The 15032-nt window shown below is 41.7% G+C and overlaps 1 protein-coding gene and 5 non-coding genes across 6 annotated transcripts; 3 read left to right on the top strand and 3 right to left on the bottom strand.

Moving 5' to 3' along the window:
• The first annotated feature begins 2670 nt into the window (after positions 1 to 2670).
• TRNAI-AAU (transfer RNA isoleucine (anticodon AAU)) lies at positions 2671 to 2744 on the top strand. Its single transcript has one exon. It is a non-coding gene; the product is annotated as a tRNA-Ile (tRNA).
• Positions 2745 to 2805: 61 nt separating this feature from the next.
• On the bottom strand, positions 2806 to 2879 carry TRNAV-AAC (transfer RNA valine (anticodon AAC)). Its single transcript has one exon. It is a non-coding gene; the product is annotated as a tRNA-Val (tRNA).
• A 1055-nt stretch (positions 2880 to 3934) lies between these two features.
• Positions 3935 to 8194, bottom strand: LOC123081016 (vacuolar protein sorting-associated protein 25). Its single transcript, XM_044503980.1, has 7 exons — positions 7956 to 8194; positions 7478 to 7665; positions 5435 to 5574; positions 5125 to 5178; positions 4891 to 4979; positions 4720 to 4789; positions 3935 to 4113 (listed from the first exon to the last, which is right to left on the bottom strand). The coding sequence occupies exons 2-7, from the start codon at positions 7534 to 7536 to the stop codon at positions 4079 to 4081; spliced, it is 447 nt and encodes a 148-aa protein (XP_044359915.1). The 5' UTR covers positions 7537 to 7665; positions 7956 to 8194; the 3' UTR covers positions 3935 to 4078.
• A 3169-nt stretch (positions 8195 to 11363) lies between these two features.
• TRNAI-AAU (transfer RNA isoleucine (anticodon AAU)) lies at positions 11364 to 11437 on the top strand. The gene has a single exon. It is a non-coding gene; the product is annotated as a tRNA-Ile (tRNA).
• A 438-nt stretch (positions 11438 to 11875) lies between these two features.
• TRNAI-AAU (transfer RNA isoleucine (anticodon AAU)) lies at positions 11876 to 11949 on the top strand. The gene has a single exon. It is a non-coding gene; the product is annotated as a tRNA-Ile (tRNA).
• A 65-nt stretch (positions 11950 to 12014) lies between these two features.
• TRNAV-AAC (transfer RNA valine (anticodon AAC)) lies at positions 12015 to 12088 on the bottom strand. Its single transcript has one exon. It is a non-coding gene; the product is annotated as a tRNA-Val (tRNA).
• Positions 12089 to 15032: the final 2944 nt, after the last annotated feature.

The following is a 15032-nucleotide window of genomic DNA, read 5'->3' as shown; positions in this document are numbered from 1 at the left end:
GAAAGTCAAAGACGGCTCCGGTAGGGGTGTGGCGACAGTGGTGCGTCGGCGGCCCATTTTGGCGGCAATAGTGCTTGTTCGGTGGACTCGAAATCTCGGTAATTTTTATTATTATGGTTGAGATGTTTTGTATTTCTGATGAACTTTTATAATATAAAAGTTCATCAGAAGTACAAAACATCTCAATAAAAAACATCATTGATGAGCCAAAAACACTACTGCAATGTTTTGAACACCCGTGGATTCGAAGGCAACCCACGACCATGAGGCGCCGGGCTCCGCAAGGCAGCATTCATCAACCTCTCATTCGATGATCAGTAGTTTTAGCATGGTTTAGCTCTAATCTAGGAGCACTATTGTATAACTAAGGGACGCGGAGTATCTGCTCCGAGCTGAAATGCTTCATGATCAGCAGTAAAATTTAAAAAAAAAAGTAAAAAAGAGCTTGGTTTGGCGCCGGGGTGTTCATGATAGATACTTTATGTCAAGAAGACCGAGCTATGCCATGCTTACACAATTAAGTGTTTAGGTAGCATTTTCTATTTTGAAAGGCAGTGATTGTTTTCTAGCATTCTTGCATATTATCGTTTTGATATCAAACTAATAGACTAATGCCTTAAACCACTGGCTTTGCAATATTCATACCGCAAATGATTACATGATTAATAACATGTTGGATAGCATTTCACATCAAAAATTCTACTTTTATTATTTACCTACTCAAGGACGAGCATGAATTAAGCTTAGGGATGCTGATACGTCTCCAACGTTATAATTTTTGATTGTTTCATGCTATTACATTATCACTTTTGTATGCTTTATATGTCATTTTATATTATTTTTATGGACTAACCTTAGTGCGCAGTGCCAGTTCCTGTTTTCTGCATGTTTTTTTCAGGAAGTCCATACCTACAAAAGTCCAAACACGACGAAATGTTTGACTTTTTTGTTGACAAAAAGGGACCCTGAAAATTTCGGGAGAGGACCAGAAGACCCACGAGGTGGCCACAAGGCAGCGGCGTGCCCTGGGGGATAGGGCGCGCCACCCTGGCTTGTGGGCTCCTCGTGACTCCGTTTGCCATAATTCTTGGCCTATAAATTCCTGTATATTCTGAAACCCCCGAAATGAGACCCGAAACAATTATTTTCCCGCTGCAAGCCTCTGTTCCGAAGCAATCCCATCAGGAGGCATTTTCTGGTACTCCACCAGATCGGGAGGGGGGGGGAGGGGTAAACCATTGGAAAGGAAATCTTCATCAACCTTGCTGCTTCCATGATGATGTGTGAGTAGTTCCCGCAGCACCTAACAGATCCATAGCAGTAGCTAGATGGCCTTCTCTCTCTCTCTCTCTCTCTATCTCTATCTATCTATCTATCTCTCTTGTTTGATCCTCAATACAATGATCTCTGAGATCAATTCAATGTAACTTTTGTGGTGCGTTTGTTGGGATCTGATGAATTGTGGGTTCATGATCAAATTGTGAGTCCTTAGAGATCTCTTTTGATTGCATAATTTTGTAGCCTTGTATTTCTCTCTGATCTATCCGTCTTCTTTGGCCAAGTAGATTGATTTATCTTCTAGTGGGAGTGGTGCTTGGTAGTAGGTTCAATCTTGTCGTGACCTTGCTTTGTGACAGGAGGGGTGATAAGGCATGTATTGTATTACTACTAGGAAAAAGCCTAGCAGTAGCCGGGTTTTTTGCCTAGCAATAGCGCGGGTGACTGCGATACTGCTACGGCGCTACAGCTAAAGGTTAGCAGTAGAGTTTGTTTACCCGCGCTACTGCTATATCTACTTATTAGTAGCGCTTCCTGCAAAAAGCGCTACTGGTAATTAGTAGTAGCGCGTCACACAGCCCGCGCTACTATTATTATTCCGTATTCTATTTTTTATGTCGTATTCATACACCTTTATACAAATTTTCATACAGTAGCAATTTAGAGATTTTTTTACATTATAATGAGTTATTAAATCACTAGGTGAAAGAACCGATTAGTTTCAAGTGACTTGGTCACTTAGGATCCATCCACTTGAAACTAATCCACAGTTATTTCACCCAATGATATAATAACTCATCATCATCATCATCATCCTATCCTATATACATAAGAAGTTCATCCCCACTACTATATTTATCTTCACATGAAAATTTCAACAACCGAAAGTTCCTCGAGAAATAGGAAAGTAACCATTTCATCCACTGCCCAACCCTAAATTAACAAAGATGCAATATTATTTAGATACGACATGAAGAGACAATGCATTGAAGTGGTTGTATCTGAAAACGATTACTTCCAAGGACGACGCATTAAGAGACAATGCATTGGGAGTGCGGTAATACGTATTCAATAACATTTACAATAACAAATAGTATATATGATGTAAAAAATATAATCAATGTTGAATCTAATAGTATTGGTTTGGTATTGCATATGTTAATAAGTATTTCATAAGCTTGATCAAAATTTATAAAGTTTTATTTTAGGCAAAATAATATGCAGAGTAAATAAAAACGGAGATAGTAATAGTAAAGATATGATTGATGGGCTCCGTTCCATAATTCTTGTCGTGGCTTTAGTAACTGTTTTCCCTTGTGGTTATATAATATATAGCCTTTCTGGTGATCGTACATCATATATAGAGGGAAGAAAACGTGCAAATCACCAAGAGGCCTATTAGCTCAGCTGGTTAGAGCGTCGTGCTAATAACGCGAAGGTCACAGGTTCGAGACCTGTATGGGCCATTAATCTTTTACATTTTTGAAAATGCACAACGAAAAATGCGAAAAAACAAAAGAAAAAGGATGGCTTCGCCCGGGTTCGAACCGGAGACCTTCAGTGTGTTAGACTGACGTGATAACCAACTACACCACGAAACCTTCGAGTGCACATATTTATTTTTGGTGGAACATATAGAGCTAACCTAAGCTTAAATAATAGCCACCTGATATTAATTTTCTGGCACACAGACAGACATATGAACTAATTTTCAACGGATGTATTCTTTTTCTTCAAAAGCCCACACATAATGGGCACACAGAGAAGCCAAAACTCCACAGCCAACAAACTTATTCACATAGTGGCATCAATACAATACGCGATTCTCAAGTTCAGGGATCATCATGTTGAAATGAGATGTCCACGCGAGTATAGAAACATAGGGTGATGAAATATTACATGGGTGAGATATTTTCTACATATATACAACTTATCTACTCCCTCCGTTCCCAAATATTTGTCTTTCTAAACATTTCAAATGGACTACAACATACGAATGTATGTAGACATATTTTAGAGTATGGATTCACTCACTTTGCTTCATATGTAGTCATTTGTTGAAATCTCTAGAAAGACTTGTTGAAATCTCTAGAAAGACAAATATTTACGAACGGAGGGAGTAGAACTATAAGCAACAACTTAATATTTTTCTTTTCTTTTCAATTTTTTGGTGCAGAATAAGAAAGGGGCTGCACCTGGCCTCATTAACAGATTTTATACAGCCAGTGTTCTAGACAACAATGTATCATTGCTTGAATCAAGCAAGAAAGAAATGAGACCTGCACTAAGGTTCAGTGTTAGATAGAGAGGGGAGAATCGGTTCAAAAGAGGTGGTCACAATAATCGGCCTCAATTGAACTGCAATGTGCAATAAATTGACACAAATTCCCAGATTCCACATATGAAGCATGCTTTCTTGATAAGTTTCGCTTATTTGCTCAAATAGGAACAAGCCCTAATATATCAAACAATGCATAGTTCTGAACATATAGGAATGCGATTTTATAGGTATATATGCTGCTGAACAGATGAATCAAAGGCTGGCTAATTACAACAGTCCTGGACGAGAAATAAATACTAACTGACATTTGAACGATGCCGAACAGAAGGATGTCATCAGTGTACGTACGTACATACGTACAGATAAGAGGGGATGTATCATGTTCCAGGACACCCATCAAGATTATTATCCATCAGTTAGTTGGCACAAAGTTTAAACAGAAAATTTGACGCCTTCATCGTCCGCTGAAGTGCCCTTAAAGATAACCGCCTTTCCCTTTTGTTCCAACAGCCTCAAAGCTCACATCAGGACACCGCGATCAATTCCAGCAAGTTCTGCAAAACATGCCACAGGATAAAATGAGGATTCAAACTAGCCACAATTAATACCATTAGACAACTTTTATTTATTATGAGCAAGGGGCAGGCATGGCCTATGCTATGTATTACTTTGTATGGCCTATGCATTACTGGCGAGGCACCACCGCCAACTTATGTCATGGCATAAGCTTCGGTTGCATCGTGGCGTGATACAAGCAGGAATAGGGTTTTTGGAGGATAACCTCTGGTTTATTTATTCTTCGTATAACACAGATTATCCCTAGCTTTATAGAACAGTCATCCCTAAAAGGAAAACTGTAACTGCATAATTCCAATAGTCTTGTCCAAATTAACCAACCAGGGAATCAGAAAAAAAAACTTATCACTAAGACTAGGCTTAGCTAGATGGCTCCTCCTGAGGCTGGTGGCGGCTACAATAATGCCAAATCCACATCACAAGTTCGGTAAACATAAAAATATTATCCAACTGCTAAGTCTAAATCCTATATGTATACTACCGTTTCTACCGCAAATTATTTTCATCAAGCAAGAAAAATAAGCGTTACAAAAATATTGAAAATGGTAAATCTAATCTCATCACCATCAAGTTTGTATACTTACCGGTCCCATGTGTTTCAATTCCAGAGCGTATATCTTCAATTGTTGTTACTTCCAACCCATTTTCCTTAACCTACAAGCATAACACAGAAACAAATATTAAGTCACTGACACTATTCATTGATAAACTGATAGCTTTGGAAGGAACATGTTTAAAATAATACAAAGTCTTACAAAGTCTAATATGTAGTTAGCCCAATCTTGAATCCGCAGCCAAAGGATGAGACACTTCTTGTGACCTTTGTCAATCCACTCTGCGCGACCTGCAGTTTGAACTTGGCTTTAAGTAGTGTCAAAACACAAAACTAAACACAGGCCAGGGGTAATAAAAGCATCCCTCATCTAGAAAAACAAAACTACACACAGCTAAAACAATAAGCAAAAGATTTCATGTTGTGCAGAATAAACCTTCACTAACAAGAGCTGCAAGGAATGCTTCCTTTGCTTCATAGCTTAGAGATCCTGAATAATATAAAACATGTAAGTTCAGTGCAACGTCAATAGAAATGTCCAAATGCATAATAAACTAGTCGAGTAAATAAAATTTTCATGTACACACTAGTCCGCCATGCTCAAAAGGCTCCATGGTAGGCCCTAGGAACACATTACCATCATACCAGATCACTATGACATACATTTTCCACACAGTAAGACATATTTTTGCTGAACTGCAGAAGAGTAGTAGTCAAAACACAAGGTTCAGATAAATACAACTTACTCTCAATCTTTGGATTGGAGAACAATGGAAAATCTTCTTCCAGGGAGATTATATACATCTTTTGACTTCTACAGTAATCAAGTATCAGCTCTTTCCATAGCTGCACTTGTTTTTCACGTGTTTCTCTCACAGGCTGCAAACTGGGAACAAATGTTGTCATGATATTATTATCGTACATATCAAAATAAGTGTTTAACAGAAGTTTTCAGAGTTGGTTTTAAGACAACATACATTCCGTTACATTACTCAACCAAACGTAAGAATTAGTAAAGCAAGGAAATACTTCAGCTGTTACACATACTGTTGGGATATGAAACAAAGATGCCAGGTCTCAGACACTCTGAACCAGATACTGTGTTATAATTTTGGGATGCTATAAAGTAGAGATTTGTGATGAAAGACATTTGAGTTTTAAGAAAGGCAGATTTTGAAGAAACAAGTGCTTAAGCAGGGAAGGAGCCAGTGGGGGGCAAGTTGGGGCCATGTCTCCCCCCATGGTAACCTTTTTTCTTCTTCTGAAAACAGCCTTAGATTGCTAGTTTAAAGTGCTTTAAATTTATATGTTTGGCCCCGCTTAACATTTTATATCTTCCATTGGCCCCCTTTAGTAAGATTGCTGGCTCCGTTCCTGTGCTTAAGCTTACTAACATAATTCCTTTAGTGATCCTGATGTACAAATCCTTCATACATATTCAGTTCTTCACTTACAAAATAACATTAACCACCCCGTGTTTTTCATTTTGAATCAATAAAATGCCATTCTTTGCCTTATTGACAAGCTAGCTCAGAAAAAAAAACAAGGAATAAGAGATTAAAGGAAATTTACATGATTTAGAATGTACTCACATGATTATACGATATATCCCAAGTAGTAATAAATAAGTTTAACTAACAAAAGGGCAAGAATATACCAAAATCACGAACCACTTTATTTGTCCAGTAAACTCATTGTCAAACAAATAATTTACTGAAGGACGCCGATAACTGCCACACGTGTGGTATATTAGGCATCCGCCCACACATCGTGTGTGGCGTGAGCACGAGGCAGCCCATACGGGCTGTGTGTGAGCGTCCATTAGAATTGCCCACACGTGTGGGCGCGGCTATTTCGTGCCACACGCCTAACAAGTACTACTCATCTCCACCTCGCGCATGTGGCACGAAGCAAGAATGCCCACACGTCCTGGCGCAGCTACATTAGGTACCCACGGATGACGATTTAGTTGCCATCCGGGATGGCAGATGTAGTTATTCGGGATGGCAAGTGTAGTTGTAAAAGCATGGCAACTCTATCTGTTTGGGTTAACTATAGTAGCCATGTCTAATTTATGGTAGTTGCCGCGTGTAATCAAACCGTAGTTGCCTTGTGTGATTAACTACTTGCCACATATGGTCAAACAGTAGTTGCCATGTGTGTTTACCTAGTTGTCACGTGTGGTCCAACCATAGTTGCCATGTATGGTTAATCACAGTTGCCATGTGTGTCTGGTTGCCACGTACGCGCAACTGCAGTTGCCGTCTAGCAAAGAATCACAGTTGCCATGTGTGTGTACCAAGTTGCCACGTTCGCGTAACTGCAGTTGCCATCCACAACGTAGGAGTCGTCGTGTGGCGAAAAGCAGTTCGCCCACACGCGCATGGACTAGGTGGTGGTTGTGTGGGCAGAAACTAGTTCGCCTACACACGCAGCTGGCAAACAGCGTGATGCGGGGCGTGTGGGCAAACCCTCCAACGCCTACACACCAGCCCGGTCATACGTGGCACACCAAATCCACCTTTTTGTGTCAAGTGGACGATGATCCAGGCGTGTGGGCAAGTTGAAGAAGTGCCACACGTGTGGGCGTTAGTGTTTCCGTTCACTGAAAAGTAATTTCATTGCTAACGTAGCACTTGGAGCAGAAGTTAAGTGCCCAATTTTTTCACCAGGCACCGAGTAAGAATCTTCTACTCATATACGGCTATACATACTGCAGAACCGCTAATCATGCAAAATGTTCAAACATGTGACACTAATGCTGGAGGAGGGGGGAGGAGAGAGATTACGTGAAGTAGGGCGGGTAGTTGAAAAAGTGGGGGAGCTTGAAATCCACCGGCCTCTGCATCTCTGCTGAAGCGCGAGCTTGCGGGGCAGAAGCTGCGAGCGCGTAGTGGATATCTAAACCGGCGAGCCGCCTGCCTCTGTGCCTCGCTGCTGGCTGCTGACTAGCCTGCTCCTTGAGACAGTGGCGGATCTAGGAATTTAAAACACACATAAATAAATCAATATGACATGTGAACGTTCTAATTAATTTACCAATAGCACATATAAATAAATCAATACGTTCTTACGGACCCATTAAAATTCTCAATTAAGCCGCTGCTTTAAATACAGAAGTACATACGAATTCTTCAACAATTCTATAAGAAAAAAATTCTAGCAGTTCTATCAAGTGTCAATCATAATTGAACAACAGAAAATCAATCGATCAACATAAGGGTTGAATCAGAAATTGGGAAAATTGGGGAATGGGGATAACCGTACGTGTGTGCTGTGTTTAGTCGTGGGACAGTGGGAAGGCTAGCTGCTGTAGTGCAGGGCAGGGTCACCGGCGGCCACCGGGCAGGACCGGTCTGCGGACTGGGCGGCTGGCCGCGGTGGACCGCGCAGGCAGCGTGCCGCCAAGGGCAGGGCGAGGCACGGATCCAGGCGGGAGGCGTCGACGGCGATTAACCGGCGAGGCAGGCGGGAGGCGGCTGGCGGTGAGTTCAGATCGGGAGCAGAGAGGGTTTATTTAATTATTTTAAATTAACATTATCCAGAATAGTGTATGCTGATGTCAGCAGTCAACAGGGCGTTGACTGGGTCAAACTGACGTGTGGGTCCCAGCTGTCATACCCTGTTTAATCTAATTAGGGTTTAACTAATCTAATTATTGTTTAATTAAACTAACTAATTAATTAGATTACTAAACAGAGTTAACTAATTAATTAGATCACTAATTAAACTAATTAATTAATTTTATTTATTATTATTATTTTTAATTCCTTTTTAAAAAAACTTTCTGGGGCCGGGCCCACTAGTCATAGGCACAGGGAGGGCATAGCGGGCGCACGGGTGGCGGTTTACGGGCGCTGGGCGCACGGGCGTGGGCGCCCGAGCCTGGTCAGGCGCGGCCCAGGCGGCGGTTGCGGCGGCCGGCGACGGCGCACAGCGAGCGGGGCGATGGCGGACGGGGGGCCTCGGCGGTCGGCACGTGCAAGCGACGGCCGGAGCAGGGAGGCTGCGGGGCGCGGGCGGAGCGGCGAGCAGCGACAGAACAGCGCGTGCGCGCGGTCTCGCTGCAGGGGAGGCGACGCGAGGAGCAGGGGTGGCCAGTGTTGGGGCGCACGCGGACGGCGGCAAGCGGCAGCGACAGTGGCAGAGGGAGGAGGGCCTGTGGTGGAGGGCACCGGCAGGGGGGCTGCACGGGAAGGGCGGCCGGGAGCAAAGCAGCAGCAGGGGGCCGGCCACGGCACAGGAGCGAGGCGGCAACAGGGCGGGACGGCGCGGAGCACGTAGCAGCAGGGGCGGGGAACGCCGCGGGGCGGCGCGCAGCGGGCTCCGGACACAGGCGCGTGCGGCAGGAGGCGCGAGGGGGCGTGGGCGGACGTGGTCTGTGCTCTGCGAGCGCGCGCGCGCGGAGGAGGGGGCCGCGGTGAGCGGAGCCACGGGCGTGAGCGCGTGCGCGCGAGGGAGAGAGGAGGAGGGGGAGCTCACGGGGGCCGTAGGGATAGGGCAGTGGGGCGCGGGGAGGATGTCGGGGACGACGACGACGCAGGGGAGGAGGCGATGAGGTTCGGGTGGTGGTGGTGATCCGGCGACGGCGGGGTCCAGCGGCATCGAGTGGCGCAGTGGCCTCAAGCGAGGGGCGACAAGAATCGTTTCCCCGATCCAGATTGGATCGGGAAGGGGGAGGAGAGGACAAGGGAGTGGGGGGAAGTGGTGCCGTCAGGGGGTTAGGGTTTCGGCACCAAGGGATAAGGAGTGGGGACGGGCCGGTCAGGCCAGTGGGCTTGCCAGCATGGCCTTTTGGCCCATTTGGCCGGGGACAGGGGGGGACGGGGGGTGGGTTGTGTTTTTTTTTTGCCTTGCCCTTTTTCTTTTTTACTGTTTTCTCTTATTTTTGTTTTATCTTTGTTTCCTATTATTTTAGTTTCTGTAAAATATATACTTAGCATTTAATTTAGTATTTCAGTTTAGTCCACTGTCAAAAAAAGTCTAGTTCCCAAATAATTTAGTTTGATAATTTATTAATTAGTAAAGGCATTTAAATAATTAGGTTTGCTACTATTTAAATTATTTTAGTGCAGTTAAGCATTTCATAAAAGTTTGGTTTCACCACCATAATCACCTATGCATTATCTGGCACGACCCGAACATTTTAATTTCAATGTTTGAAAATTTTTGTTGTTTACCTTGGTTTTGAAATTGAATTAGAATCGGTTTCGAATCAACGCGAGTTTATCTAAAATAACCGAGGTGACGTGGCATAATTAGCAGAGGGTTACTGTAGCTTAACTATCCGGGCGTCACATGGCCCTAGCGGATGATCTTTATATACAAAGAATATATATTGCATCAGATTGCAAGGTGGTGTTCGATGACATTCAACAGCGAAATCTGGCAAGTTATGGAGCAGTAATTCGGGAGATCATTATCTACTCTGCTTCCTTTACTTCTTGTAAAATAGTTGATGAATGTAGGAGCTCAAATTTTGAAGCTCACAATTTAGTGAAGCATGCTCTTACCTTTGGGGGGCCGCCATGTCTGATTAGATCATCCTAGAAATCTTTCTTTCGTTGATGTAAATATTGTGACAAATTAATAAAACTTCGATGAATTGTCTAAAAAAAGGCAATATAGAACCACGAGACCTATATGTCGCTCTACGAGAGATGCAAACAAGTCTCGCCCGATGGATTTCCTGCGACCTACGCCAGCCAATATTCGTGCATTCCTCACTTGCTAGCCGCCAGTATGCTGTTCGCTTCGGTTTCCTCTCGCTTTTTGTCTTTCTTGTTTCTCTTGGTTATTTGTTTCTTCATCGGTTTTTGGGTTTTTCAGTTTTTTTTTGTTTTTCACCTGGTTTTCCTGTTTCTTTCTTGTTCTTTGCATTTTTTCTTTTCTTTCTTTTCTCTCCGACTTTGTTTGGTTTCTTTGTTTCTTTCTCCCTTTTCAATGTTCTTATTTTGTTTCCTGTTTTCTTTATTTTTCTTCGAATTTATTTGTTTATTTCTCGGTTTTCATCGGGTTCCTACGTTTTTCTTTTATTCTTTCTAGGGTTTTTACTGTTTTCATTCTTTCGCAACGGTTTTAATTTGTTTTCTTGGTTTTTTCTATTTTGTTGATTATTATTGGTTTTTCATTCCCTTTCCTTATAGAACGGGAATATATTTTTATAAACATTAAAAAAATCAAGTTACATGAAACATTTTTCATAAACATAAATAAATCATCTACAAGTTGAACTTTTTTGAAATACATGGTTAATATTGTTTTCAAGCATATATTTCGAGCTCATCCTTTTAAACACACATTCAAAACAATTTATATACATCAGGAACATTTTTTATATACAGGATTAGCATTTTACATACAGGATTAGCATTTTCCAAACACATGCGCATCATATTTAAAAAATTAATATTTTTTTATGTCTACCTTTTTCCATAAACATTGTACCATTTCTGTATACATCAGGAACAGTTTTTATATACACCTTCAAAAATTTACAAATACACGATTAACATTTTTGAAAACATGTATTTTTTATGTCTAGTTTTTTCCAGACAGATTATACATTTTTTGTTACGCCAGGAATTTTTTTGATCTTCTTACTCTTTTCCTCTCACCAAAAGTCTTATTCTGTTTTCGGAAGTATAGTGGGTAACTCTTTCCAAACTTGCAAAAGGCCTATTAGCTCAGTTGGTTAGAGCGTCGTGCTAATAACGCGAAGGTCACAGGTTCGAGACCTGTATGGGCCATTATATTTTCTTTGTATTTTTTACACAGTAGAAAAAAATTGAAAAATAAAAAAAGATTTGTTGGCTTCGCCCGGGTTCAAATAGTATATATGATGTAAAAAATATAATCAATGTTTAATCTAATAGTATTGGTTTGGTATTGCATATGTTAATAAGTATTTCATAAGCTTGATCAAAATTTATAAAGTTTTATTTTAGGCAAAATAATATGCAGAGTAAATAAAAACGGAGATAGTAATAGTAAAGATATGATTGATGGGCATGAACTCGGCCAGTGATCAATTTAACCAGCACCCTCTCCGTTCCATAATTTTTGTCGTGGCTTTAGTAACTGTTTTCCCTTGTGGTTATATAATATATAGCCTTTCGGGCGATCGTATATCATATGGTCGCAAAACAATAGTTAGAAGAGGGAAGAAAACGTGCAAATCACGAAGAGGCCTATTAGCTCAGCTGGTTAGAGCGTCGTGCTAATAACGCGAAGGTCACAGGTTCGAGACCTGTATGGGCCAATTTGTTTTTTTTCTTTTTTTTACTCATTGGAAAATGCGAGAAAAAAAAGGAAAAATAAATTTGATGGCTTCGCCCGGGTTCGAACCGGAGACCTTCAGTGTGTTAGACTGACGTGATAACCAACTACACCACGAAACCTACATGACAATTTGGTCCAACACTTTTAAAATAACATTACAAGCTGGAAATTTTTATAACTTATATATGCTTAAGTCACTGATCCACAAGAAAAGAAGTCATCATGTGAACGCATGCAGAGCTTGATTGCAGGCCAACGATTATCATAATATAGTTGGCACATTTTCAGATAAACTCTTCCCTTCAGATACCAACAGAGTTTTCCGTTAAATGAACTCTTCCCATTTTCGCTCTTGTTTTACGAAAAGCCGGCACATAACCGCACAAAGGGAAGACATTTCACCAACAGATATATTCGGATAGTAGCATCAGTACACCCAGATATGATCTGAGACTACACCACGGTGATAGATCTGACTAACAGCATATATAGTTTGTTGTGCGCCGGTACATTCAAACGACGGTTTTACATGGACAAAAGAGCAAGCTTGAAAACATGAACAGACGGTTTTGTCGAACACATGAACAAAAGAGCAAGCTTGAAATTATGCTGCTGGAAATTTAATGGCACCGGTCTACAGCAGCAGCAGCAGCCGCAAAACATGAGCATGCTACTTGGGCTCATGGAAATGCACCATCTGTACAGCTAGCCATGTAAATAATAGGCCCAAGGCCGTTCGTGTGTGTAAAAACTAATGGGCCAAGGAAAAAAATAAAGTAAAAATGCTACTGAGCTGATTTCCATGCAACTAGAGTAGTAATTCTAAAAAAAATGCAACCAGAGTAGTATCAATCACATAGAGGAATTGTCAGTTCGGTGCAGTGGGAGTTGTTAGCTGCAGCGATACCGGAGCGTTCCTTGGTTCGTCGGTTGTGGTGTTTTCTCAAATGGTTGATCCGACAATTATGGAAACTCTGACATGCAAGAAAGCACAGGCATTGGCCGCTGATCTTCTTGTTTGAAGGTTATTTGTTGCTGATTGTTTGTCAATTGTGAAAGATATTGAAGAAGGTTCAGGGGGGCCATCATTTGTGAGATCAGTGCCACAAGGAATGAGTTTCAGGTCTGTAGATCAGTGCCCATGAACACAGCAACAGAAGTTTTGAAGCTCATGACCTTACAATGATACCTATGAACATTCCAAATGAATAAAGTTGAGAAAGTTTCCCCAAAAAAGCATAAATGCGAAAAAGAAAAAGGAAAATGCTATGAGTCGATTTCGATATGCTTAATTGTTTTTACTGGATCTTTGGCGTTGTTTAACCATATGTCATTGATAATATACTCCCCCCGTTCCAAAATAAGTGTCATGATTTGAACTAAAACCACAACACTGATTTTAGGAAGTAGTTTGTAGTATTGCCCGTTTCCTTTTTATGTTATTTGATCGATTCGAAAGCCATGTTGGCGGACCATGACATGTCCTTCGCTTTCTTAAACTCCCACGTGTTTGTTTTATTTTGGTTCACCGGATGGTGTATTTCACCTGATGTGTGCCTTGCTATAAGTTTGGCAGGGAGGTACCAAAGTAATCCAGGAGTGGATCACTGGACAGCGGTCAAGAACATCCTGAAATACCTGAAAAGGACTAAGGATATGTTTCTCGTTTATGGAGGTGACAAAGAGCTCATCGTAAATGGTTACGTTGATGCAAACTTTGACACTGATCCGGACGATTCTAAATCGCAAACCGGATACGTGTTTACATTGAACGGTGGAGCTGTCAGTTGGTGCAGTTCTAAACAAAGCATCGTGGCGGGATCTACGTGTGAAGCGGAGTACATAGCTGCTTCGGAAGCAGCAAATGAAGGAGTCTGGATGAAGGAGTTCATATCCGATCTAGGTGTCATACCTAGTGCATCGGTCTAGGTGTCATACCTAGTGCATCGGATCCAATGAAAATCTTTTGTGACAATACTGGTGCAATTGCCTTGGCGAAGGAATCCAGATTTCACAAGAGAACAGAGCACATCAAGAGACGCTTCAATTCCATCCGGGATTTAGTACAGGTGGGAGACATAGGAATTTGCAAGATACATACGGATCTGAATGTTGCAGACCCATTGACTAAGCCTCTTCCATGAGCAAAACATGATCAGCACCAAGACTCCATGGGTGTTAGAATCATTACTGTGTAATCTAGATTATTGACTCTAGTGCAAGTGGGAGACTGAAGGAAATATGCCCTAGAGGCAATAATAAAGTTATTATTTATTTCCTTATATCAAGATAAATGTTTATTATTCATGCTAGAATTGTATTAACCGGAAACATAATACTTGTGTGAATACATAGACAAACAGAGTGTCACTAGTATGCCTCTACTTGACTAGCTCGTTGATCAAAGATGGTTATGTTTCCTAGCCATAGACATGAGTTGTCATTTGATTAACGGGATCACATCATTAGGAGAATGATGTGATTGACTTGACCCATTCCGTTAGCTTAGCACTCGATCGTTTAGTATGTTGCTATTGCTTTCTTCATGACTTATACATGTTCCTATGACTATGAGATTATGCAACTCCCGTTTACCGGAGGAACACTTTGTGTGCTACCAAACGTCACAACGTAACTGAGTGATTATAAAGGTGCTCTACAGGTGTCTCCGAAGGTACTTGTTGGGTTGGCGTATTCGAGATTAGGATTTGTCACTCCGATTGTCAGAGAGGTATCTCTGGGCCCACTCGGTAATGCACATCACTTAAGCCTTGCAAGCATTGCAACTAATGAGTTAGTTGCAGGATGATGTATTACGGAACGAGTAAAGAGACTTGCCGGTAACGAGATTGAACTAGGTATTGAGATACCGACGATCGAATCTCGGGCAAGTAACATACCGATGACAAAGGGAACAACGTATGTTGTTATGCGGTTTGACCGATAAAGATCTTCGTAGAATATGTGGGAGCCAATATGAGCATCCAGGTTCCGCTATTGGTTATTGACCGGAGACGTGTCTCGGTCAAGTCTACATAGTTCTCGAACCCGTCGGGTCCGCAC

Source organism: Triticum aestivum, chromosome 3D (genome assembly GCF_018294505.1).
Source record: "Triticum aestivum cultivar Chinese Spring chromosome 3D, IWGSC CS RefSeq v2.1, whole genome shotgun sequence".
Classification (NCBI taxonomy): domain Eukaryota; kingdom Viridiplantae; phylum Streptophyta; class Magnoliopsida; order Poales; family Poaceae; genus Triticum; species Triticum aestivum.
This window is presented reverse-complemented; position numbering and strand designations above follow the sequence as displayed.

Excerpts from the sequence above, each read along its gene's own strand:
- LOC123081016 (XM_044503980.1), bottom strand. The coding sequence starts at position 7,536 with ATGCAGAGGCCGGTGGATTTCAAGCTCCCCCACTTTTTCAACTACCCG. Across the intron at positions 5,575-7,477 it reads AACTACCCGCCCTACTTCAC|TTTGCAGCCTGTGAGAGAAA; the intron begins GTAATCTCTCTC and ends ATTTGTTCCCAG. Across the intron at positions 5,179-5,434 it reads CTCCAATCCAAAGATTGAGA|GATCTCTAAGCTATGAAGCA; the intron begins GTAAGTTGTATT and ends TATATTATTCAG.